Source organism: Puma concolor, chromosome B3, assembly GCF_028749965.1.
Source record: "Puma concolor isolate L17-30 chromosome B3, mPumCon1.1.hap2, whole genome shotgun sequence".
NCBI lineage: Eukaryota > Metazoa > Chordata > Mammalia > Carnivora > Felidae > Puma > Puma concolor.
In genome coordinates this window covers 28,300,546-28,328,380 of record NC_141672.1, presented here as the reverse complement: position 1 = coordinate 28,328,380, position 27,835 = coordinate 28,300,546, and the positions used below count along the sequence as shown (strand labels likewise).

The 27,835-nt window shown below is 41.4% G+C and overlaps 1 protein-coding gene and 1 long non-coding RNA gene across 2 annotated transcripts in view; both read right to left on the bottom strand.

Moving 5' to 3' along the window:
- Positions 1-37: 37 nt before the first annotated feature.
- TMED10 (transmembrane p24 trafficking protein 10) overlaps positions 38-27,835 on the bottom strand; it is a 41,755-nt gene continuing 13,957 nt past the window's right edge. The window contains exons 2-5 of the mRNA XM_086709249.1: positions 22,616-22,727; positions 17,391-17,464; positions 3,966-4,092; positions 38-3,564 (exon numbers count right to left, since the gene is read on the bottom strand). Of these exons, the coding sequence (XP_086565375.1) occupies positions 3,443-3,564; positions 3,966-4,092; positions 17,391-17,464; positions 22,616-22,727 (435 nt within the window). The 3' untranslated portion in view covers positions 38-3,442. The remainder of the gene's footprint in view (positions 3,565-3,965; positions 4,093-17,390; positions 17,465-22,615; positions 22,728-27,835) is intronic.
- LOC147579830 (uncharacterized) lies at positions 5,665-10,619 on the bottom strand. The gene is made up of 2 exons (XR_015252184.1): positions 10,438-10,619; positions 5,665-10,198 (listed from the first exon to the last, which is right to left on the bottom strand). It is a non-coding gene; the product is annotated as an uncharacterized LOC147579830 (long non-coding RNA).

Sequence of the window (27,835 nt, the reverse complement as noted above, 5' to 3'; positions counted from 1 at the left end):
ATTCAAAGAGATACTGAACAGAAAAATACACCTAAAATGGTTTCTGCTAGCGTTTATTTGAGAAAATGTACACAAAAATCCCCAATCCAAACTTACAAGTAAATCTGTAGAAATCCCACACACCTTTTTCCATTAAACAAACAGAAAAATGGCTTACGACAGGGGTTTATGACAATGGTATAACAATGCTTAAACTGTATTGTTCCTATGTATATTATATAGACTGTGTTAAATGGGCTCAAAATGGAGGAAAGCAGATAACATCCCCATTTTTAAAGCGGATTTGTTCTTGCACTAGGCTTTTATAAAATTAAGTAATTTTTACTTTTTCAATCAAATCAAAGCGTAATTATCAATGAACTTTAAACTGAAAGCACAATGTCCAAGTTGGTGTTTTTGGCATGAGTAAAAGGGAAGGACATGGAAAAAAAATCCGTTTCACAAAGTCACATTCGGGAACAAAAAGATCAGCAAAATAAAATATTCTCCTCGTCTATCTTTTTGTCATTTTATCAGAGCAAAAGGATAATCAACTGAAGAACTTTCACTGCTTCTGAAAAAGGGGGAAGGCACCAGTCAGAAATACGAGAGTTTATTAGGCTAATGGTATAGAACAGAACTTGACCTTTACATGTCTAAGAATGGATTTGACCCACAAATTCGGTTATTCTCTTCCCTACTTGGATGTATCCTTTGTTGTCTAGTATATGTAATAACACATGTAGACTTTCTCAACATCTGCTCTCCTTATGGCGAAGATTTGGCTGCCAGGTTCTCAGAAGCTGTACCTATCAATTCCTACCAGCAGATGGCAATGTCGCACAAATTAATGAAAGAACCGCTCAGCCACACCAGAGGAATTCATACAGGGAGCCAAGAGAGGGCGGGGAAGGGCTTTGGGTTCACAGTAGCTGGAACATTAATAGAACAGCCTGAGATTTCAACAACATAATTCACTTCCTCTTCTACTTTTCTACTTTATCCTGGTCACCACGGCAGTGTTCTCTGTTAATTCTAGCACTGCTTCTTAACTGCAAGTGCTATGCCCTAAGTCCTGTAATTCTTAACCACTGTGATTAGACAAGCCCTATAACAGTAGGGGTTGAAAAAGAAATTATAGAAAGGACAAACTCCCCAAGGCACCTGGGTAGCTCAGTTGGTTGAGTGACCAGCTTCGGCTCAGGTCATGATCTCACAGCTCGTGAGTTCGAGCCCCACATCAGGCTCTGTGCTGACAAGCTCGGAGCCTGGAGCCTGCTTCGGATTCTGTGTCTCCCTCTCTCTGCCCCTAACCCACTCGCGTTCTGTCTCTGTCTCTCTCAAAAATAAATAAACATTAAAAAAAAAAAAATTAAAAAAAAAAAAAAAAAAGACAAATTCCCACCCACTTTCTAGGGTGGAGTGGAGACATTTTCAAGTGGTAGTATTTTTCGTAACTGTTTACAAACACAGTCATTTGTATCCATGCCTTCACTTACTTATATTAGTATTGGCCTTTAGGCACCTTATATTCCAACAGTGATTCTTGGCTTTGCTTTCACAACATGCATTTTCAAGTATTTACTCTATTCATAATCCTCCCGGGGGGGGGGGGGTGTGTGTGTGTGTGTGTGTGTGTGTGTGTGTGTGTGTGTGTGTGTGTGTGTGTGTGTGTGTGTGTGTGTTTGTACCTCGTATGTCTTAATTTGTTAGATAGAACACATAAGGACAGGAATTAAGTCAGTGACTGGGCATGTAAGAAGAGTTGGTAAATTTTACTTGTATTTTCCTTGGTAGAAGTTAAAAATTCAAGCAACCACGCTCCGTCAGTAGAGCATGCGACTCTTGATCTCGGGGTTGTAAGTTCAAGACCCACCCATGTTGGGTGTAGAGATTACTTGAAAAAAAAACAAAAATCTAAAAAAAAATTCAAGCAACCACATATCTGACAGGATTTGTATCTAGGATGTATAAGGAACTCTCAAAACTTAATGTAGAAAGAACAATCTAATTAGAAAATGGGCAAAAAGGATATGAATAGGTATTTCATTGAGGAAAATAGATGGCAAATAAGCACATGAAAAGATGTTCGACATCATTTGCCGTTAGGAAAATGCAAATCAAAACCATAATGAGGTATTACTACACGCACCTATTAGAATGACTACAATAAAAATAACGGTAATAGCAAATACTGGTGAAGATTTGGAGAAAATGGATTGGTCACACATTGCTGGTGGGAAGGTAAAATGGCAGTCACTCTGGAAAAAGAGTAGGATGGTTTCTTACAAAAATAAACACGTGCTTTCCATATTGCCCTCTTGGGCACTTATCCCAGAGAAATGAGTATGTTCACATGAAATCCCGTACATGAAAGTTCACAGCAGCTTTATTAGAAATGGCCAAAACCTGACAACAACCCCAGTGTCCTTCGGTGGGGGGATGGTTAAACAAACTGTGGTACATCCATACCGTGGAATACTACTGAGCAATAAAAAGGAGCAAGCTACTGGTAACATGCAACAACTTGGATGGATTTCAAGGAAATTATGCTGAGTCCAAAAAGCCAATCTCAGAAGGCTACATGCTATATGACTGCATTTATAAAATGTTCTTGAAATGACAAAATCAGAGATAGAGAACAGATCAGTGGTTGCCAGAAGGTGGGGCTCTGGGGTAAGGAAGGGAGGTGGCCATGGTTATAAAAGGGTAGTAGTACAAAGGATACGAGAGTTGGACTGTTCTGCATCTTGCAGTGGTGATCACACAAATCTCTACCTGACAAAACTGCACAGAACTAAACACACGTAAATACACGAAAAAGGTTCAGGCAGTTAAGCACAAATATTTTAATTCTCTAAAACGATGTCTTCTTTAAGAGTTATCTACAGTTCAAAGCTCCTCTCTATGAGGTGTCCCATTGATCACCCTTTTAAGAGACATAAAATTATTGAAAGGGTATCACCAGAAGCTACCTACACATTTCAGCTAAGGGTCAAGAGAAAGTTAAGTGTGTTTTCACACAGAAATCCAAAGAGGAGGATCAATGAAACAAGTTCAACATGGTCATACATACCTTGGTGAAGGAACTAGAGTGGAAGCTCAAGCTGGTGAGCAAGTAGGAAAAGGAAAGAAAACATGGTTCAAACATAGCACATGAGGAAACCCAGTACAAATGCTGGCTTTGGCATTAGCTAGGTAACCCCTATTTTTTGTCATAGGTGACTCTAATAATAGTCCTATTGTTGCAAAACCAGTCCAAATCCTACGAAGTTAAAAAGAAGTCCCTCATTGACTTATTGGGTGTAGGTGGTAACCCATGTCCTCCCACACCAAAAGAGATCAGTTCTGGCAAGAAAGCTCCAATGTGCCTTGATGGTGCTGTCAGCAGGATGCCTTAGGCGAGGCACGTCCCAGGGATGTTCAGCTGGCTGAGATACAGGTGGGAGGACACTGGGCTTTATTACTCAATCAACTTCTTGGCCTTGAAAAAGCGACGCAGGTAGAAGACCTGCCAGGTGGCTAGTCCAATGAGGCAGAACATTGAAAAGATGCTGAAGTACAGGACCCGAGTATTTGTTGACTCTAAAAAAACAGAAATGTTACAAGTGTAAATGAAGTGAGGTTCAGCAGACTAAACAGTGGCCAGGGGGAAAAGGCAATTAATTAACTCCACTCAGTCCCTAGGCCAGGCAGTAGGATTCTGGATTGTTTTTCTTAAAATTTCACTGTTCTATATAGAAATGTTAAAAATCACAAAGATTAGCACTATCGGTTTGATACACAATAGGCTGAGAATACGGTTAACTGCGTATCACAGAAGAAATTTCTTTCCCCTTGAAAATCGAACCGAGCTCGTTTACCTTAAGAAGCAACAGCTCTGAAGTAAGTGATCATCCCATCAGCCCAGCCCTACCCCCATTTGGCAAAACTGAGAAAAGAGGTCTGGCGCCTTTATGAACAAACAAGAGCTGCCTCTCCCTCACCATTGGTATCTCGCATCTCCTCCTCTCGCTTCTTCATGTAGGCAAAGTCATTAACGATGGATTCTGAGAGGTCTTCTAGGCGTCGGAGCTCCACCTCTAAAGGTTTGAGTTTCTCAACCTTGGCAATCTGGAAAAGAAAGGAATTATGAACCCACTCCTTGAAAAATCCACTCTAGTCTAGAACACAAGGCAACAGGAGTTTTTTAAAAAGTTTCACCAAGGAGCGCCTGGGTGACTCGGCTGGTTGAGCGTCTGACTTCGGCTCAGGTCAGGATGTCATGGTCTGTGAGTTCGAGCCCCACGTAGGGTTCCATGCTGTCAGTGCAGAGCCCACTTCAGATCCTCTGTTCCCCCTCTCTGCCCCTCCCCTGCTCACTCTCTCTCAAAAATAAGCGAACATTAATAAAATGGATTCTGAATTTCCTTTAAACAAATAAACAAACAAAAAGTTTCACCAAACTGGGGGTGCCTGGCTGGCTCACTCAGTCAGTGGAGCATGTGACTCTCGATCTTGAGGTTGTGGGTTTGGACCCCACATTGGGTGTAGAGATTTTAAAAATAAAATCTTCAAAAACAAAAACTTAAAATCCCTTCTGTTATCACTGTAACATATTTCACTTTTTAAAGTTTGTTTACTTTTGAGAGAGAGACAGAGAGAAGAGAGCACCTGCACAAGTGGGGGAGGGGTACAAGACGGAAGAGAGAATCCCAGGCAGGCTCTGTACCATCAGTGCAGAACCCGATGCAGGGCACAAACCCACAAACTGTGAGATCATGACCTGAGCCAAAACCAAAAGTCAGATGCTTAACTGACTAAGCCACCCAGGTGCCCCTAACATATTTTAAAATCTTTTGCCCTTCCCCACGAACTGTTTATGTGTTTCCATTTCAGACTTTTCTTTATACTTTAATTTTGATTAAAACCTCCTTAGAAGTTCTATCATATGGTAGGCTATCAAGTAAAATATATCATTTTCCTGAGATTCCTGATTTTAATAAAGCATTTTACTTTACCCTTCCACTCATGTCCAAGAAACAGTATTATCAGCATAATAAGTGGGAGAGTCATGATATTAGACGTGATTTAATTTAAAAGACAACCATCCAAATTCCCAATAGGGAATGCACAGGAATGAGAGTATGTGTAACTATAACATTAAGATAATAACTCAAACTACAAAATTAGAGAATTCTGGTTTGCTCATTTAAATCCCAAAAGAGCTTTAAGGTTTATATCAGAGCTCCAGAGCCCAGATGACTCCTGGGTCTGCTACAAAAAAAATTACACTGCATCTTTGGTTTTTAGAATTACACAGCCAGTTATCAAAAGAAATCTCCAAGGACTTCCTTGTATGCTAAGAAATGAAGGATGTGAGAAATGAATTGTTTTCCTTTCTCAACCTAGACCACTGTGAAACCTCCAAGAGCATCTAGTAACTAAAGGCAGATACGATAAAAGAAAGGATTTCATTATTTGTTTTTTCCTATCAACCTTAGATTATGAATTGCTTTAAAATGGGGATACATCACCAGAGCTTTCCAGATCTTAAAACTCACATACCAGGCTGTACTTAAAATTTTCCTACGTAGAGAATTCTTCAAAATTTCTTTTCCTTGGGGCACCTGAGTGGCTCAGTCGGTTGGTTAAGTGTCTGATTCTCGATTTAAAATTTTTTTTAATGTTTATTTATTTTTGACAGACAGAGAGAGAGAGAGAGACAGCATGAGCAGGGGAGGGGCAGAGAGAGAGGGAGACACGGAATCCAAAGCAGGCTCCAGGCTCCGAGCTGTCAGCACAGAGCCCGACGCGGGGCTCGAACTTGCAGACCGTGAGATCATGACCTGAGCCAAAGTCGGATGCTCAACCGACAGAGCCACCCAGGTGCCCCTGATTCTCAATTTAGGCTCAGGTCGTGATCTCACAGTCTGTGAGCCCCATGTCGAGCTCTGTGCTGACGGTGCAGCACCTGCTTGGGATTACCGCTCTTCACCCGCCTCTCTCTTACCCTTCCCCGCTTGCGTGTGTGCTCTCTCTACACAAACTTTAAATAAATAAATATTCTTTTCCTATATCTGCTTCTTTACTCTCTATCTACATATGTTCTCTCTACAACTCCCTACTTTTTCTTCTCTTTTGTCCAATTCACCTTCTTTGTTCTTTTCCTGTTAACGTTAACAGCAATTAACATAGGATGAACAGGAAGAGTTTAAGGGTGTTCTTATGTTCTCTGCTCATCTAGGTTCCTCACTGAATATTTTTAAAAATAAAACTAGAAGAGGGGAGGGTGGGTGATGGGTACTGAAGAGGGCATCTTTTGGGATGAGCACTGGGTGTTGTATGGAAACCAGTCTGACAATAAATTTCATATATGAAATAAATAAAAATTAAAAAATAAAACTAGAAACTGCTGTTAAGATAGGGATATAAAAATTAGATTTATATTTAAAGTACATAAAATGCAATGAATTTGTAATGATGCACCTGGATCATTTCTTTCACTGGATTTATGTTTTCTTACATTTGTAAAATGTTGGTTAGTGTGACTGACAGCTACAAAACAGAATAACGCTAACTGACTACAACATTTAACTAAAGGTCAGTTAATGTATTCAGCAAACTCTCCTAGCTGAATGCCCAAATGCCAAGTTTAGCCATTAATCTAGAATATGTATCAGTTGACTGATCTCATATAGAGCCACAGAGCAAAGGAACTGAACTCCCCAGGAAAAAGATACCAGTACAAGAGACATATCATAAGCTGAACTTCAGTCTGTTTACCTCCTGGTCTATACTTTCGCCTCCAAAGCTTCCTGAATGAGACAGAATAAAAGCAATGGCATGAAACTTCTTTACCGATAAATGATATAAGGCTCTCTAAATGGAAACGTGCAAAAAGGAACTGGAAGTGAAACTATGGCTGTGCCTCTGCCAGCTGAAAGTATTATTTTAAAAAATTATTTGGAAGACAACTTCTAACCCTCCCTACCTTTTTTATTAAATGACAATAGGCCAAAAGCCTAAAACCTGAAAGACTATGATGGAATTAAAATACATTTGGTACTGAGGATGGCCTTTGTGCACTGTAGACCAAAAATCCTGCTCCCGATTCATTTCTGGTGTTCTGTTTACTTTTCAGTTGTATAAGCAATACATAAACATGTTCTCCTGCTAAAAATTTCAACCATTCAGAAGCAAAGGGAACAAAAACAAAAAGCCCACCTTCACAGCTAGCTCCCCAATTCCCACATCCACACATTCCTTCTCAGAGGTAACCATGGTTGTGGACTTGGTGTATATCTATCTAGACCTTGTTAGAAGATAACACACTATTTATGCTTTTGCATGCATATAAGTGTACACACAAACATGTAATTAAAAACATACTTATAAATGGGATCATACTGTATACGTTGCTCTATGGCTTGCTTTTTCTCATTTAGTAAGATCTTTCCAAAAACTTCAGCGCTTATATATCAGACAAAGGGCTAGTATCCAAAATCTATAAAGAGCTCACCAAACTCCACACCCAAAAAACAAATAATCCAGTGAAGAAAGGGGCAGAAACCATGAATAGACACTTCTCTAAAGAAGACGTCCAGATGGCCAACAGGCACATGAAAAGATGCTCAACATCACTCCTCATCAGGGAAATACAAATCAAAACCACACTCCGGTATCACCTCACGCCAGTCAGAGTGGCCAAAATGAACAAATCAGGAGACCATAGATGCTGGAGAGGATGTGGAGAAACGGGAACCCTCTTGCACTGTTGGTGGGAATGCAAACTGGTGCAGCCGCTCTGGAAAACAGTGTGGAGGTTCCTCAAAAAATTAAAAATAGACCTACCCTATGACCCAGCAATAGCACTGCTAGGAATTTACCCAAGGGATACAGGAGTGCTGATGCAGAGGGGCACTTGTACCCCAATGTTTATAGCAGCACTCTCAACAATAGCCAAATTGTGGAAAAAGCCTAAATGTCCATCAACTGATGAATGGATAAAGTAATTGTGGTTTATATACACAATGGAGTACTACATGGCAATGAGAAAGAACGAAATATGGCCCTTTGTAGCAACGTGGATGGAACTGGAGAGTGTGATGCTAAGTGAAATAAGCCATACAGAGAAAGACAGATATCGTATGTTTTCACTCTTATGTGGATCCTGAGAAACTTAACAGAAACCCATGGGGGAGGGGAAGGAAAAAAAAAAAAAAAAAGAGGTTAGAGTGGGAGAGAGCCAAAGCATAAGAGACTCTTAAAAACTGAGAACAAACTGAGGGTTGATGGGGGGTGGGAGGGCGGGGAGGGTGGGTGATGGGTATTGAAGAGGGCATCTTTTGGGATGAGCACTGGGTGTTGTATGGAAACCAATTTGACAATAAATTTCATACATTAAAATAAATAAATGAATAAATAAGTCCAAAAACAAAAACAACAAAAAACTTCAGCGCTTACAGATTCACCTCATTCTTCCTAACTGCTGCACAGTATTCCATACTGCATACAGGCCACTGTTTACTTACTCCTTCAATTCCCCAACTCCTCTTCTAGTATAGGTCCTACTCCAGACTCTTTAGCTCTATTCATAACCAAAAAGCCCAACTCCCATTTTCCAAGTTGATATTTCCTCAATGAAATCCCTACTCAACCCTGTCCTTACTTTGGTAAATTAGTTTTGACCTTCTATGAGTAGGATGAAGGTCTCTTTTCCTAAAACACATCCCTGCCTAATAAATACCTTTATTCTTTTTTTTTTTAATACCTTTATTCTTGATACCAATTCTTGATACTTTTAAATCTAGGAAACTTAAAGAATTGCCAAGATATTAAAACAATGTTGAAAACTAATTTGCTATTCCAACCATCTAACACATCATGGATACTCAATGGTAAATAACAATATGAATGGATATATATTTACATTTAATCTAAACTTAGAGATTAAAAAAATGTAAAAAGCTGTTAAAAAAAAAAAAACAACACAGAACATTTTAAGACCCTAACAACAATGCTTACTATGTGCAAGGTACCAAGATAAATGATGATCTCTGTTCCTAAGAAGCTCACGGTCTGGTAGAGAGGCTCATATAAAAAGCTATAACCATAATATAAGGCATTATGTATTAACTTTTACAACAAAAGTACACATTAAAAGTGTAAAGAGGAAAAAAAAAGGGTGTGCCTGGGTTCAGGTCATGATCTCATGGTTTGTGAGATCGAGACCCACGTCAGGCTCTGCACTGACAGTGCAGAGCCTGCTTGGGATTCTCTCTCCCTCTGTCCCTGTCTCTTTCCCAGTCACACTCTCTCAAAATAAAAATAAATCTAAAAAACTTAAAAAAAAAGTGGAAAGGAAAGAAAGTAGCACATGATTAATCATAGTTGGAAGGATAAAGGAAAGGTTAACAGGAAACAAGTGAACCGAGTCTCATGAATTCTGCAGGATTCTGAAAGAGATGAGCTAGAAAGGCATTCAAGGTTACAGGGAAGTTGCACACCAAAACTTGGAGGGAGGAAACTGCAAGCCATGTTTAGGAGACCATGAGTTGTCTAGTCACAGGTAGTCTGATGTGTATGTGTGTGTGCACTCACACATCAACACACATACGTGCCTGGGGGAGGGTGGTGGCTAACAGCAAACATAAAGTTCAAAAGTCAGGCTGGAGTTAAACTGAGGAAGAGGATGAAGAAGGCTGTATAATGAATCAGACCTACTGGTATATATCTAGAATGTGTACATATTTTATACCTTGTAATCTTGCTTAATCCTCCTAACCCTGTATGAGATAACCCTGTATTAGAGATACTATTATATCTAAATTCTTCAGATGAGGAAATTAAGGTTCAGAGTGTTAAATAACTCACCCAAGTTCTCAGAGCTTGGTGGAGCTGAGATTGGAATCCAAGTGTGAGTTTATATTTTTACTCTGTAGGTACTAAAAATCTGATGAAGGAAACTAGCAGACTACACTAAGTTTTTTCTGGATCAAAGGTGAAGTGATCAAGCTATATTAGGCCTCAAGGCTCTGGGTAAGTTGTCCAGTTTATCAGCCAAACTTCCTTGGTTTCATACTGATATTATTCTCATTTTTAGAGACTAAGAGAGTAAAATTTTTAAGCAAATTATCACCATTCTCAGGAAGACCTTCTTTGCTTGCCTAGGATGAAGTATTCAATGAGTATTATCATGACTTTTCTCATAGTTGGCACAAAAAGCTAATAAGAAAACCTCTATCAGGGGCGCCTGGGTGGCGCAGTCGGTTAAGCGTCCGACTTCAGCCAGGTCACGATCTCGCGGTCCGTGAGTTCGAGCCCCGCGTCGGGCTCTGGGCTGATGGCTCAGAGCCTGGAGCCTGTTTCCGATTCTGTGTCTCCCTCTCTCTCTGCCCCTTGCCCGTTCATGCTCTGTCTCTCTCTGTCCCAAAAATAAATAAACGTTGAAAAAAAAAATTAAAAAAAAAAGAAAACCTCTATCAAAATCCCCAGACTGTTGTTCTGCTCTTTTAAACGTCTGATTTGGGGAGCCTGGGGGGCTCAGTCGGTTAAGCGTCCGACTTCAGCCCAGGTCATGATCTCAAGGTTCATGAGTTCAAGCCCCACATCAGGCTCTGTGCTGACAGCTCGGAGCCTGGAGCCTGCTTCAGATTGTCTCCCTCTCTCCCTGCCCCTCCCTAGCTCATGCTCTCTCTCTCTGTCAAAAATAAATAAACTTAAATAAAATAAAAGTCTGATTTAAGGTTCAAAGTGTTTACAAGAATGTGAAATTATAGCAGCACCTGGGTGGCTCAGTCAGTTACGCGTCTGACTTTGGTTCAGGTCATGATGTCAGAGTTCTTGAGTTTGAGCTCTGCATCGAGTTCTGTGCTGACAGCTCTGAGCCTGGAGCCTGCTTCGGATTGTCTCCCCATCCCTGTCTGCCCCTCCCCCGCTCGTGCTGTGTGTGCGTGTGTGTGTGTGTGTGTGTGTGGGGGGGGGGGGGTGTCTCTCTCTCAAAAATAAATATTAAATTTTTTTTAAAAAGAAGAATGTGAAATTATACATGTTTCATGATGGCAGGTCACTATCCTAGTCTACTTCTCTCTTCCTAGGCTGAAAGGATGATGTGTATTTTGTCAACAGCTAGATAAAGGCAAAGCCTATTTGACAATATTGTGTACCATACATTCTCCACTAGAGGGAAGCATTCCCCTTGCAGGCTGCATTTAGCCATTAAATAATCAAAGAGCCACCACAGACAGACGGACCTCATTTTACAAATCAAGAAACTGAAGATTCCATGGTTACTCAGTCTTTTAGATGGAAAACCAAGTCTAACAGAACCATGGTCTCTTGATTCCCTACCCAAGATCACCGAAGCATTTATTCAGCATCAAAATTGCAAAGTTCTGGGGCCCTGAGTGGCTCAGTCGGTCGGGGCTCTGTGCTGACAGCTTGGAGCCTGGGACCTGCTTCAGATTCTGTGTCTCCCTCTCTCTCTGCACCTCCCCCACTCACACTCTTTCTCCCTCTCAAAAATAAACATTAAAAAATTAGAAAAAAAAAAAAAAAAAGACGCAAAGCTCTGCTGTAAACTGCAAGCAAAACCGTATTTTTGACTTCCAAAAGCACATTCATTCAGTGTATCCAAATCGTTTTAAGCCCTAACCACGAAGCTTCCTTTTAACCATTTCTGTCCACACCAATTCCTTCTTTCCTAAAATCCTATAGCACTTAGACTGTGCCACATAATTAACTCAATCATACACTGTCATATTCATAGTTTTGATTTTTATCCTTCTAAAAACTTTTTTAAAGGTTTTATTTATTTTTGAGGAAGACAGAGACAGCGGTGAGCAGGGAAAGGGGAGAGAGAAAGTGTGAGAGAAATAGAGAATCCCAAGCAGGCTCCATGCTGCCAGCACAGAGCCCAATGTGGGCCTCGAACCCACAAAACTGTGAGACATGACCTGAGCTGAAACCAAGAGTCAGATACTTAATAAGACGGCAGCACCACCCAGGCACCTCTCTTTCCTTTGGCCCTTGAACTCAAGGAAATGAATACAATGTATACTTTGCATAGCACGTCCATTCCACGCCTTCTTCAGAGAAGCCAACTTTCTCATAGCAGAAAATAAGTGCGGTTGGTCCCCTGAAGCAAGGGCTTCCTCTAAGGAACATTCTACATCTACTTCCACCCTCTGCCCAGGAGAAGGTCCTCCCTACCACACTTTCACTCTCCTCTGTAGTGGTAGGTAATGCTTGGAAAACTACAAGTTATAAAGCCTTTCCCTGCATACATACACTTTCCAAAACGGCTGAAATTATCCTTCTTAGGCCATGTCCAAATCTTCCCCTCCTCTAATGAGGATTTGAATCTAGAGTTGCGAGTTACATGTAATTGCCCCAAGAAAAGGTGTTAACTCTGAGAAACTGCTTCTTAAAACAGACATGTGAAACAAACCCGCCTCCAGAGAATCCCTGGATTGTTTTCCTGGTGGAGCACAGAGAGTCAAGAGAAGCTTGGTGTGGTAAGCCAAATTCAGTCAAACTGCAGTTACCTCCACAACCCCCCAAATTTTAGAAGCAGAGCAGTAACAGTGGAGACCATCTAATCGAGCACAATTAAGATAAAGAAGGCCGACCTATAACCAAGGACAAGTCTACTTGTGTAGGGAGGTATGTGAATCACAGGCCTCTTCACAGAAGCTCAAAAGGTCAACAATGTGCCAAAATAAGGCCAGATAATACTGCCAATCTTAGGGCTAAGCGAAATTTAGCATGATCCTATTTACTCTGTCATATTCAATTTCCAGAAAGGGCAGGAGAAGGGAGCCAAAATCTGCTGAACTGACCAACTATGTGTCACGTTCCTTACCCATGTTATTTCATTTAACTTATGTCAGAAAGGGATTTTGGATCCAGTATGCAGAACCAGAGTTCCTCCTTCCCGAGGGCATTCAGAAAAGTAGAACTTCTGAAAAGTCTTCAGCTGTTGCTCCAACAAGGGCAATTGTGTTTCTGGTGTACATGTTGATAGCAAATGACATACTAATAGAACCCACATGCAAAACAGGATTTTAGTTGTACTGAAAATGCTGACATCCACATCAAGATAGGACATACACACGCCTGCCTGGCTCAATCATTCGCGCAGGCGACTCTTAACCTCCGGGTCATGAGTTCAAGCCCCATGTTGCATCTGGGGCCCCATTTAAAAAAAAAAAGAAAGAAAGAAGGGACATACACAGCCCCAGAGTTAGAGGATATGTCACATAGCTCCTTCTTTGTGAGACAGTGATTGCCGTCATTTCCACAACTGCAGGATTAGACAATTAAGTCCTCATAAACAGCTGCTCTAGTTCACAGACCACAAACTCAAAAAAAAAAAAAAAAAAAATTGGCTCGGGGCGCCTGGGTGGCTCAGTCAGTTGAACATCAGACTTTGGCTCAGGTCAGAATCTCATACAGTTCATGAGTTCGAGCCCCTTTATTCAGGCTCTCTGCTGTCAGCACAGAGCCCCTTTGCGATCCATTGTCTCCCCGCCCTGCCACCTCCCCCACCCATCGTCCCCTGCTCATGCTCTCTCTCAAAAATAAACACTAAAAAAAAAAAACCAAAACAAAAAAACGGCTCGATTCACATACTGACTCTAAAAAGATGCCCCCTTCATGGGCAAAAGACACTGTGGTGAGAGGTCCTTAAAATTCAACAGAGGGAATCAAAAGTGCTTTATTTTTGAGGAGACAGCATTCCGAACTCTTTAAAGAATTCAAAGTTCAAGACTCTATGCTTCTTTACAATAGGACAACCATTCTAGCTTCCAAATAGCATCACCTTACATTTCTATTATTGACACAGCAATTCCACATACGCTAATTAAGTAAATCCTCTGTACCAATTTAGTAGGTATTGTGGTATTCTGCCCAGCTATCGAACCACTGACTACTATTGAACTTTACAAAACCACGAGGGACTTCAGAGTCATGAAGCCCACAGCTGCGAGGGAAAGATGTTCTGCATGTGAAAAAAAATTAAAGAAATGTGCCACTTCCCCAAAGCTAAACACTTATGCCAACAGGCCCAAATCCTCTGGAGGTAAAAGCTCTCCATTACCTCAAGGGCCTGAAATTAAATGCCTCAAAACCTCTACATATGCTCAATGCTCTCTGGTAATTAACCAGAGAACAAGTGCTTCTATTATTCATGTTCTTGTCACAGGCATTTGCCGAGAGACAAGTAACAGCTATTTCTAAGCAAGATTCAAGGGAACCTAGCCATTGACTGAGAAGGGCTAGTCTTTGGCCTGTGTCATAACCACTTCTCCTCCTCTCAGTTTGGTTTGCTTTTTTTGGTGGTGGGGGGGTGTGGTGGGGAGGTGGTAAGATCGCCGAAGAAAGTAGTAATAAGAGTTACTTGGTTAAGAAACAGAATTTAGAGCTGTGTTGTAACCGTGTGCGTAATGAAATGCTTAGGACATGCCAGGCTTCCATAGCAGGAAGCAGGCAAAGGAAGTGCTGTGGTTTCCTTTCGGGTAGGGATTCCCCTCTTGGGTTAAGCAAAAGGTCAGGAAAGATAAAGGCCCTTCCCCAATGTCAACAAAGTCCAAGGATGGTTGAAATTCCAGGAGGAATAGGAGTTCCAAAATGTCCTGTTACAGTGATATCCACATCATTTTATATATATGTAAACTCACAAATAATAGTCTCTGTTTTAGAGGGGGAAATGATGTCTAACGTCTCCAAATGCCCTATTATTTAATGTATACCACTTAATGACAGCCATCATATTAGGAGGAAAAGTTACAACAGGTCAAATTGTACACAGTAGGAACTTAAAGGAACCTGGCTGAGAGAACGGTCTGAAGTTGAGGATAGTGAGGCAGTAATCAAAAACTGAAAATCACTTTACCTGTTCTTCCACCTCATAATAACTGCAACAGCATTTTTCTCTTTTATACCTTATAACACCATTTTAACATACAGTATCATATTTAAACATAATTAAGATTCTTCTGAACCCTCAAAGTTTAAAAGGATTTTTTCAACTTACTCTTCAGTTCACCAAACAAAGAGGCTCTCTTGCTTTATTTCTTTTAACTAAACTAGGTTAGGGGTGCCTGGGTGGCTCAAGTCGGTTGAGCGTCCGACTTTGGCTCAGGTCATGATCTCACAGTCTGTGAGTTTGAGCCCCGCGTTGGGCTCTGTGCTGACAACTTGGAGCCTGGAGCCTGCTTGGGATTGTGTGTCTCCCTCCCTCACTGCCCCTCCCCCGCTCAAGCTCCATCTCTTAAAAACGAATAAATGTTTAAAAAAAACAACAACATTATGGGGCGCCTGGGTGGCTCAGTCAGTTGAGCGAGTTGAGCGTCCGACTTCAGCTCAGGTCATGATCTCGTAGTCTGTGAGTTCGAGCCCCGAGTCAGGGTCTGTGCTGACAGCTCAGAGCCTGAAGCCTGTTTCAGATTCTGTGTCTCCTTCTCTCTCTGACCACCCCCCATTCATGCTCTGTCTCTGTCTCAAAAATAAATAAACGTTAAAAAAACAAACAAACAACAACAACTTGAAACTAGTTTAGACATGGTAACAAGCAAATTAATGTCTCTACTGGGAACGGTCTTCCATTCACCACTGCATCACTGCTCCCGTTTATCACCTACACATAACTCAGCCTGGTTTTGTTCGATTGGACTCTGAACTAGGAAAAAGAGGAAAAACCTGCTGCAGCTGTTGTACTACTCCTTCCTGTTGCAGAGCCAGCCAGTCACTTCCAACCTGATTCCATTCCAGGATATTTTGCTTCCAGGTCCTAGCCAAAGGCAGAGCAACTTCTCTAGTTCCATCAGTCCTAGAATATTCTCTTAAATACACTTTTCTTTGTTAATATTGAGTCTACAGTCTTTAAAACCAATTTATTTCCTGTACCCCACCTCTTCTTCATGCCCTCAGTAAAAAGACTCTGATTTGGGGGCGCCTGGGTGGCACAGTCGGTTAAGCGTCCGACTTCAGCTCAGGTCACGATCTTGCGGTCCGTGAGTTCGAGCCCCGCATCAGGCTCTGGGCTGATGGCTCGGAGCCTGGAGCCTGCTTCCGATTCTGTGTCTCCTTCTCTCTCTGCCCCTCCCCCCTTCATGCTCTGTCTCTCTCTGTCTCAAAAATAAATAAACGTTAAAGAAAAATTAAAAAAAAAAAAAAAGACTCTGATTTGGGTAAAAATACTCTTAACTTTCTATAAAAGCCAATCCTCCACTCTTATATAGTCCTTGAGATTTTTAAAAGGTGCTCTTCACTTAAAGAACCATTCTGTGCCATCACAATAGATGAAAAAGCTCAGTTCCCTTACCTTTATTCTATGCACACCCCCACCTCCATACCACCCAAATAAATGCCAGTTTTTATTCCCTATAATACTACCTGTCAGCAAAAATATTTATTCGTTATCAAGCTCTCCAGTCTATTGCAGTTTTTCCTACCATCGTGCTCCTTTTCATAAAAGACTGAAATTGTGTTATTAACTATAAGCTACTTTTGATTATGGTGTTTCTCAAAGTCAGCACAGTTGTTCATGTCTAAACAGCACTGAATCCATGTCCTAGATATATATATATATATATATATATATATATATATATATATATACACACACACATATATATATACACACACACACACACACACACACACACACACACACACACATACACATACATAGAGCTGTCCATCTGGAGTAAAATCCTCAGGAATTAAAAACACATTGCTTTTCTTAATCTTGAACATATAAATGAAGTCTGTAATTTTAATAATTACAAATACAGGGGCGCCTGGGTGGTTCAATTGGTTAAGCATCCTGCTCACGTCGGGCCCTGTGCTGACGGCATGGAGTCAGCTTGGGATTCTCTCTCTCCCCCTCCTCTGCTCGCTCTCTCCCAAAATAAAAAATAAATGACAGGGGCACGGTTGGTTAGGTATCTAGCTCTTGGTTTTGGCTCAGGTCATGATCTCACAGGTTTGTGAGTCTGAGCTCCGTGTCAGGGTCTGTACTAACAGCGTGGAGCCCGCTTGGGTCTCGGTCTCTCTCTCCCCGTCTCTCTTGCCCCTCCCCAGCTCTTGCTCTCTCTCTCAAAATAAATAAACTTAAAAAAAAATTACAGATATACATCTGGGTTTCTGTCTCAAGAGTGCTAATGGCATACGCTTGAGTGTTTTATCACGTCAACATTTCTATGGGTAGCTGGTTCAGTCATTTGGCTGATGGCACAGCCAGAATTACTGTTCAAGGCTATTAATACAACTTCTCGCATCAGTAAGACTGTAGCTGGTTGTCACATGATTGATGAGAAAACAAAAGCCTTCTGGGCAAAGCACAGCCGGTCGGCCTGACGAGGTCACAGAAACCTCACAGCCGGCACGCTACTGCCTCCTCTGGCTGTTCCAGCAGGACGTACCTCTTCGTAATTTTTCGCCTCCACTCCGTGCTTCATGTCTAGAATCACGAGCTGATCAGGTATCCGCCCTGTTCCTGAGAGAGAAATCAAAAGCTTCATTGTGTAGAATATTTAAAATTCCGGGAAGTCACCCACCCCCCTCCCTCTCTCTAACCCCTACCCTCTCAATAGAGGGAAACAGCCGCGACTCCTCCCCCTACTCAGCTGCAGAAAATTCCTGGCTGTGGCTAAAATCACAAGCATTCCAGACAAAGCCTCGATCTGTGCGGGGTGGCGGAAAGCAGAGAGAATATGCTGCTGGCAAACATCTCTGAGCAGGCAGGACATAAGCCACTGCAGCTGGCACTACAGAGGAACAGGAGAGCAGAAGGGATGACATACGGACTCTACCAGATTAGGAAATAAAACTCAAGTCAAAAAGTATAAAATTGAGTAGCCAATAGGTAGCGGGCACCAACTCAGACTGAAAAGGTACACTTCCACATCTGAAAAGGCCTGTCAATTTTTGGAAAAAAAAAAAAAAAGATTAATGGGTATACGCTAAGCTTGAATTTACTTAATATAAACATGAGTACTGAAAACAATACAGGATCTAGCTAATATTCCACATTAATTTGAACATTTTGGTCAATGGAAGGCCACTTCAGTAAGCTAATAAAATGTTATATAGGACGCACAAAACACTTAAAAGAGAAGAGCCCAAGAAAAATACTTGTAAATAAGAGTACAATTCTCAGGGATGCTTCTTAGAGAACTGTCTGTTTGGCATAGCAGGGCCAACAGAACTATGCTCGTATTAGAAAAAGTAAACTGATTCAGCTTGATCAAAAAGGAATTTAAACTTAAATCATCAGGTAGGAGAGAGGAAAAGACTCAGAGTCGCAGGCAACTGCTCGGCCCCAATCCCCTGGAATTCATCAATTCACCAAATTATTTATAAAATAAGAAGCTGCCTGCATGAAATTAGGAGTTTAGGGAAACAATGCCACTTAAGCATTGGGGTTCTTGAGACTATAAGCCAGAGAGAATGGTACTGTACCCTCTGCTGCCTGAACACTGGAGGTTTCTGTAACTACTCAGTAAGAACTCACTAGGTGCTAGGACTGTACTGAATTACAATCTCTGCCTTCAAATAATTCCACGGGAATCTAAGACATGTATATGCATAACAACTACAGTGAAAATGCAAAGCAATATAAAACTTTAAGAAAAAAAAAAAAAAAACAGTTCAGGGGCACCTGGGTGGCTTAGTCAGTTAAGCATCTGACTCCTGACTTCAGCTCAGGTCACGATCTCACAGTTTGTGAGATCGAGCCCTGTGTCAGCTCTGCACTGACAGCACAGAGCCTGCTTGGGATTCTCTCTCTCCCTCTCTCTGCACCCCCCCCCCCATGCACACACTCTCTCAATAATAAATACATTAAAAAGCCAAAAAAAACCCAAAAAACCCAGTTCAGATAATCTCAGCCATGAAATAAAGGTTAGAGAAGGGAAGGCAATAGTTGTGGACAGACTTCACTAAAGAGAAAGCACCTGAAGGCAAGGACAGAGTACTCTAGGCAGAGGGCAAAGTACGGGCAAAGGTTCAGATACTGAAATGAGTATGGCAGGTTTAAAAGACAGTAAAGAAGTTCTTTTGGACAGATTAGAAAGATCACTTGAAAGCCACAGAAATAAGACTACACAGGTAGGACTAATAAGAAACTAAGACAAGTCACAGATGCCTTTTGAGCATTAAACCAGTAAGTCTCCAAAACAAAACAAAACAAAAACAGTGGCACCCAGAGAGGTATAGATCTTTCCCCAAATCCCATGTATAATCCTGATCATAACATTGGCCCATAAGAGATGCAGTGCAGATTTTTGATTCTCCTTCCTCATTTAAAAAGTTATGTAACTGAATCAGCTCACAACCCCACCTGGTCCAATGATCAAGATACTCTCTTCCTAATAGACTCTTTCCACCACCTCTCTGTTGCCACAGCACAGCATTAAGCATTATTCAAACACAAGTGAAACCACAAAACCACAGACCTCTGGCTGTTCTCAGTCCAGACCATATAGTCTCTTGTAGAGACCAGCCAACTTATCCCCGTAGCTGACATCGTGGCCCTAAAGGGTCCCCTTTGTAAAAACAAAACAAAATAAAACAAAACAAACGAAGAACAAGAACAAAACCTTCTCTGCATTTCTCTGTCAAATGGACAATCCTTTTTTTTAAACTTACTTTTTTTTTTTAATGTTTATTTATTTCGAGCAAGAGTGCAAGAGAGAGCATGAGTGGAGGAGGGGCGGGGGGGGGGGGGGGGGAGAGAGGATCCCAAGCAGGCTCCAAGCTGTCAGCACAGAACCCGAGGCAGGGCTCGATCCCACAAACCGTGAGATCATGACCTGAGCGGAAACCAAGAGTTGGTTGCCTAACCGACTGAGCCACCCAGGTGCCCCCAAATGAACAATCTTTTAAAAGGGGCTCCAGGGGCGCCTGGGTGGCGCAGTCGGTTAAGCGTCCGACTTCAGCCAGGTCACGATCTCGCGGTCCGGGAGTTCGAGCCCCGCGTCGGGCTCTGGGCTGATGGCTCAGAGCCTGGAGCCTGTTTCCGATTCTGTGTCTCCCTCTCTCTCTGCCCCTCCCCCATTCATGCTCTGTCTCTCTCTGTCCCAAAAAATAAATAAATGTTGAAAAAAAAAATTAAAAAAAGGGGCTCCAAAGACTACAAGTTATCACACTGCCATATCAAAACAAATGAAACTGGAAATTGAGTGGGGACTATACTGTATATATGTATACATTTATGCATATAGATACATAATTTTTATGAAAAAAATGTTTTAATGCTTATTTTTTGAGAGAGGGACAGAGTACAAGTGGGGGAGGGGCAGAGAGAGAGCGAGACAGAGCATCTGAATAGGTTCCAGGCTCTGAGCTGCCAGCACAGAGCATGATGCAGGGCTTGAACTCACAAACCGAACTGTGAGATCATGACCTAAGCTGAAGTTGGGCACTTAACCTACTGAGCCACCCAGGTGCCTCATACATATATATCTTAAAAACTAGTTCCTGGGCATCTATATGCACAGCATCAGCACATAAAACACTCAGAATAAAAGATAAGTTCTACCTTCAAAGAGTTGAAAATTGGAAATGTAAGACAGACATACAGGAGACATTTAAATAACACAAAGCTGTGTGATGTATATATTCATACATATTCAAAAATGCCTAAATGATCTCATCAGTGAGTGATACACTATTTAGAGGAAGCCACATTAACCTCCTTGCTGTTTCTGAGGTATGCTAAGCATCTCAAGGCATTTGGCTCTTTCTCCAAAGTCCTCATTACTACCTGATTTATATTTACTTGTTTACTGTCTATTTGCGTCAATGAAAATGTAAACTCCTTGAGAACAGAAATGGTTTTATTCACTGCTGTATCCCCAACATTTGAAACAGCGCTTGGCATGTAAGGGCACTTAATAAATGATGTGTTATATGAATCAACCGACTGAGAAACTGAGCAGGCTAGAATGGTTGAGGGAGGTAAGCTAAGGTAAACTCATGCTTTTATTGGAAGAGAGCATTCCAGCAAATGAATGTATGTGATGTGTTTAGAGGGTAGAGCAAACTAGACCTGCTGGGACTGATGAGCAGCGGAAGGCAAGGCTAGGGCAAGAATATAAAGACCGTTGAATGCCAGGATGCCTAAAATCTCTTCTAGCTCAAAAATTCTATGATTCTGGGTTTCACTCTATAGCATAGGAACATTACTACCACTACAGAGCAGGAACAGCTTTTGAAAAAGGACTGACATGATGAAATATGTGTTTTAGGAGACAAATCTGGTAGCAGTATTTGGATATATTAAGAGCAGGGATATCTGAAGCCTAATGACACAATCCAGGATTTAAAAGATTAGAGTTCAGATTGTGTGGTGACAGATACAGAAGATATTTTGAAAGAAGTATAAGCAGAACTCAATGATAGGCTGACAAAGGAAAAAATGATTTCCAAATGTGAGCCCAAGTAACTGGAAGGGTAGCGGGAACAGTGGTAAGCGAGAGGAATTCATTTGGAAGAGAGGCTCATGAATACAGCCTCTAGACGTTTTAGACATCTTGGTTTTGAGATAAGAGTGGCAAAACTATGTGGAAATGTCTAGAATACTGTTGAGACATCCTGGAACTGGCACAGCTGGGAGCAGACAGAAGGATATCAGTCATGAAATCACCACTAAAATCCTTTATTTTTTAATTTTTAATCTATTATTCCATTTACTTCAGGCAAACTCCCTTAGCTTTTAGGGTAAACTGACCAACTTTAGATCAAGGGAATCAATTCTTGGTTAATTGTCAAAAGCAGGTGGTTGATCTGCCACTCCCGAGAATCTACTGCCACTCTTGGCAAAGGAGCTTGCTCTTCTAGGATCATTTGTTCTGAATATTCTACAAATGTAAAACTGCCAGGAGTCCTTTTGTTACTATACAGAGAAAGCCTGAGAATAAAATTAAATGGAGGCAAGGAAAGGAAGCACTAAGAGAGAGGTGGAATTCCAATGATACTGTTAAAACCCCAAGAACCAGCTGTGCCTGAGGTGAGCACCACACTGCAGACTTCCCAGTTCAGAGAGTCAAGGCAGCTTGAGTTTTGTTTTTATGTCCTGTCACCCCAAAGGGTCCCAATTAATGTAACAAATACAAATGCATACAGCTTTTAGAATCTAGAGTCCTTGAAGCTAACAAATGCAGAGTGAAAAGGAATCTGCCTTGTATTTTAACCCATTACGGAGCACAGAAGCCATCACGTAATTAGTCTAAAAGGTACTAAGGATAGGATCTTAGCCTTGAGATGCACAGAAGAATCCATAGCAAGATAGAACTAGGGAAATGCTCTTGAGACCAAAAATATTTCTAACTTTGCTATATATTGTCAGACAGACCTTATTTCTAATCCCTTAGAAAATGTGTCACTAGCATATAAATGTACTGTTTTCTAGCATCTCTACGAAATTCAACTCTATCATTCAAACCAAATGTCACATCATTCAAGAAATGCCTACTCCATGACATGAAGAACTCGGCTGATTAGCCAACTTTCACTTATATGTGTGAAAGACACATATAAGCAAATGTAGTTTCCATTTCCTCTTCCTGCTGGCCCAGGAGAGAAAGTTCATGCTCTAATTTGAGAGAAGACACTTAACTCAGGGAAAAACACTCTGATTACTTACCCTTGCTCTCAAAACACACTTCAAACATGTCATAATCTTCAGTGGTAAAGGCAAATTTCCCCTTGGTTGCATCTTCCTTGGAGTACAGAATATGACCAGCAGAATCTGTGATCTAAAAGAAAAAGTAAGTAAGAAGAGGAAGAAAATAACACTGGGGAAGAGAACTTACAGAAACCGGAGAAATGGAAAGAAACACTGTCTATAAAAGACAGTTGATGGGCGCCTGGGTGGCTCAGTCAGTTGAGCGTCCGACTTCAGCTCAGGTCATGATCTCACAGCTCGTGAGTTCGAGCCCCACGTCGGGCTCTGTGCTGACAGCTCAGAGCCTGGAGCCTGCTTCGGATTCTGTGCCTCCCTCTCCCTCTGCCCCAACCCACTCGCATTCTGTCTCTGCTCTCTCAAAAATAAATAAACATTAAAAAAAAAAAAAAAAAAAGACAGTTGCTATTTCCCATTATGATGACTATATTCACTCCATTCCTAAAGACAAGAACTGGATTAGAAGATGAAACCCAGGGGCGCCTAGGTAGCTCAGTGAGCTAAGTGTCCACCTCTTGCTTTTGGCTCAGGTCATGATCTCAACGGTTCATGATATTGAGCCCACATTGGGCTCCTCTCTGTCTACCCCCTACCCCCACTTGCACATTCTCTCTCAAAATAAATAAACTTAAAAAAAAAAAGTCTTACCAAACCTAAAAGCTGATACAGTTGATATAGATTGGGTTTATCAGCAAAAGTTCACCTTATAAAATGTATGCCAGTATCATTATCTAGAAAGAGATATGTCACAAAAACAAAGCAGACAATTACCAAAAGAATACACGACAAAAGACATATAAGAACACATCTCTTCTGTAAAACAAACTCTGATGGAGAGGCGGTAGGAGCAGAGAATGGAAATGGGACACTGATGCAAAAAGAGAAGGAAAAAGGCACACATAGAGAAGAAAACATTAAAAAAAAATTAAAATGAGGGCTGAATAAAAGGTTTTAGGGCACATCTTCTCAATTCCCTAAGAATTAACAGTAGTAATATTAATCAAGTATCTTCTGCCATGAATGATGTTGATCATTAATTTGTCAATGCTTAGATCTGCACTGGTCATTCGGGATACAGGGATGGGATGTGTAAGACAGTTCTTATCTTCAAAGGGCTTAAAAGTCTAAATGAGGAGACGAATAAGAAATGAGACTTCACTATAACGTGAAAACTGCACTACTAGAGGTAAGTACATGTGCCAAAGGATATGGAGGTTCAGGGAATATACTGTAGAGAAGGTGACATGTGAGCTAAGTCCCATAGGATAAGCTGCAATTAAGGGGAAAATGGGGAGGGGGGTGCCTGGGTGGTTCAGTCGGTTAAGCATCCGACTTGGGCTCAGGTCATGATCTCGCAGTTTGTGAGTTCGATCCCTGCGTTAGGCTCTGTGCTGACAGCTCAGAGCCTGGAGCCTGCTTCAGATTCTACATCTCCCTCTCTCTATGCCCCTCCTCTGCTCATGCTATCTTTCTCTCAAAAATAAACAAACATGAAAAAAATTTTCGTTAAAAAGGGAAAAATAGGGGTGTAAGAACATTCAGGGTAGAAGAAATAGCAAATATGAAGACTGAAAAAAAAATATATATATAGTACCATCATAATACTAATAACTAGTATTTACTAAGCACTTATTAAATGTTGAGTACTATGCTAAGTGCTTTATATGCATTTTAAATTTAATCTTTATTATAACACTATAGATAAGAACTATTATTTCTCTCATGTTCAATAGCAGGAAACCAAGGCACAGAGAGGTTAAGTGGCTGGAGAGGTACTGGCCAGATCATGTAGAAATGCAACACCAGGGGCACCGGGGTGGCTCAGGCAGTTAAACGTCGGATTCTTGGTTTTGGCTCAGGTCATGATCTCATGGTTGGTAAGTTTGAGCCATGCAGAGCCCGCCTGGGATTCTCTCTCCCCCTCTCTCTGCCCCTCCCCAACTTGCCCAGATGCACTCTCTCTCTCAAAATAATTATAAACTTAAAAAAAAAAAAAAAAAAGAAATGCAACAGCATGCTAAGGAGTTTAAACTTCATTTGTACAAAGTGGAAAGGCAATGAAGAATTTGAAACAGGAGAGTGATGATTCAGTTTGCAATTTAGAAAGATGAACCTGGTAATACCATGAAGACAGACTCAAGAGGGACAGTGCTAGAGATAAGAAGATGGGTTAGGACACTATTCCAGCACTCCAGGCTAGGAATGATGGGGAGAAGGGGATGGATCTGAGGGATTTTAAGGAGGAAGAGGTCATAGGACAAGACCAAAAGTCAAAGCCTCCCAGGGTCAACTGAGCAACCTAAGTGAATCGCACGGGCCAGCGTCAGTCCACAAGGTGGTAGACAATTTGGCAAGATGAGAAGATACACCGGTCTCAAGGGAGAAACCAATGACTGCCATGTCATGCTGGGTTTTCAGATCATTCAATTTTTCAAAAGAAGCTAGACATTTTAACTTTTAGTTGAAATCTCCTAAGTTTTAGATCCTTACAGCCAATCCCAACATATGAAAAACTATGTCAAGGCCAAACAAAAGAGGTCTAGGGAACCAAGTTCTTCTGGGCCAACAATTTCTGACCTCTGCATTGGACAAGAAAAAAGGTGGCTAAAATCACATGAAAGCATTGCTGGGCAGCATGGAGGTCTCAGCTGAGATCATGGGCCATGGATTTCTAAGTGGCAACACTTAGCAACCAGGATGTAGGAACAAAGAAAAGTAGTAAGTGATCTAGGCTTGAGGTTCTGCAACTGTTTTTGGAAGGATACAGGGATTAAGGAATTATGCTATAAACTTCATACATAATATTTATTAAATCTTCACAACAATCCCAGAGAGGCCCGTCTTATTATCCCCATTTTAATGACAAGGAAACCTAGTAGCCTGTTTATCACAGAGTTAATAAATTCTGTATGTGCATTTGAAGTAGTGGAAAATCCATGTTCTTCCTCCATTCCATGTTGCTTCCCCAAAAAAGGAACATGTGAAAGAATGGAATGCACAGATGATAAGAAAGACTAAGAAACAGAATGTGATAGATTCTCTGGGTCCGTGCAAATCAGAATGCGTAAGAGTCCTCTCAAGTGAGCACTGCACTGTTCAGTCTGCATTCTTCATCTTGGAGGGACTAACAGGCAGCCACAAGGTAGAGGTCCTGAAGCAGCAATAACTATATAATCTGCAAGGAGAAGGGAATACTTAGCCCTGAAGATTCCTAAAGGCCTCCTGTTCACGTGATACTTTTTCTCAATCAGCTAAAAGAAAAGGCTTAAGAAAAGACTACTTTAGAACCTTGAATACACACGTATTATAGGGCAAAAATTGGTCTGGGAACAATTCAACTCCCAAAGTAATGTGTAGTCACCAATGTGACAGCAATGTGTTATTCTCCCTTTCTTCAGGATCTGTCACCCATTAGGCACTCGTATGTCCCTGCTCCCTAGCTCCCAAAGGCACAACGACAATACTTTTAAGAGCAAGGAGGAAGTTCAGAAAGAATGACTGCGGGAATAACAGATTTTCACATTCCAAGCTGATGAAAAAACTCTAACTTAGTTTGGCTCCTATGAATAAAGTTGCAGAAAATGTGGAACTTTTCTAAGGCTTACTTGGATAAAAACAAGCTTCCAGATTTGCTTACACTAGTTTAATTCCTTTTTCTCTTTAAAGATTTTATTTTACAGGGCACCGGAGTGGCTCAGTCGGTTGAGCATCTGACTTCAGCTCAGGTCATGATCTCATGGTTTGTGAGTTCGAGCCCCGCATCAGGCTCCGTGCTGACAGCTGGGAGCCTGGAGCCTGCTTTGGATTCCTGTGCCTCCTTCTCTCTCTGCTCCTCCCTGCTCGTGCTCTCTCTCTCAAAAACAAATAAACATTAAAAAAAAAATTTTTTTTAAGATTTTATTTTTATGTAATCTCCACACCCAACATGGGGCTCGAAATTACAACCCCGGGATCAAGAGTCGTACATTCTACCGACTGAGCCAGGCAAGCACCCCTAATTTAATTCTTAAGGCAGTAGGAAAGGATTACAGGCTACTAGAAATGTTTAATGTAAATGAAACCAGTAGAGGACAGCAAGGAATAAGCATCAAGAACGCAGCACTGGGGCGCCTGGGTGGCTCAGTCAGTTAAGAATCTGACTTTGGCTCAGGTCATGATCTCGTGGTTCGGGAGTTCAAGGCCATGTCAGGCTTGGTACTGACAGCCCAGAGCCTGGAACCTGCTTAAGATTCTGTGTCTCCCTCTCTCTCTGCCCCTCCCTTGCTCACACTCTGTCTCTCTCAAAAAATAAATAAACATTAAAAAAAAAAAATGCAGGACTGAACAGTCACCACAGATGCCATCATCTCCACAGTCAGGCAAGGAAAGAGGCCAGGTCTTTCCTAGGAAAAACCTAGGAAAAACACTGACCTAGGAAAAACAACCCAATTTAATTGTGCTTGGCTTATGATCTCTTTTATCTCTTAAGATATTAAGAAGGTTTGGGGCGCCTGGGTGGCTCAGTCGGTTGAGTGTCCGACTTCAGCTCAGGTCACGATCTCACGGTTCGTGAGTTCGAGCCCCGCGTCGGGCTCTGGGCTGATGGCTCAGAGCCTGGAGCCTGCTTCCGATTCTGTGTCTCCCTCTCTCTCTGCTCCTCTCCCGTTCATGCTCTGTCTCTGTCTCAAAAATAAATAAACTTAAAAAAAAAAAGATATTAAGAAGGATTTTCAAAAAAATTTACTAATTTAAGGACAGGAGCTTGAGCTAGGTGATAAAACGAGTGTAGATTAAGTCACTAGCAAAATCCTTCATCGGGTATTTTGCAAAATGAATTAAGAAGCCTGCCATGTTCTTCTGAAAGACTTTGGTATAATCCATACCTCCAGTTGGTACTCAGAAGGGGTAAACATGGCTTAAGTAGTCCCTTGCTACAATGTGCACTGTACTACAATTATGGTAGAATCACTTGCTTTCATGGTTCTTTCCATGACATCTGAAAATATATTAAAGATTCATCTTCGTGCAAAGACTCAAATGCTTTACAAGAGGCTGAAGGCAAAGGAACCACCACTGCCTACCCCTTTTATCAGTATGAAATGTAATCCCGAAAGTGTGTGATAATGATCACAATTCCCTAAGGGCCTTCACATTCCTATATTCCCTATGACCTTCAGTTGGCACAACTGTAGAAAGGCTGTT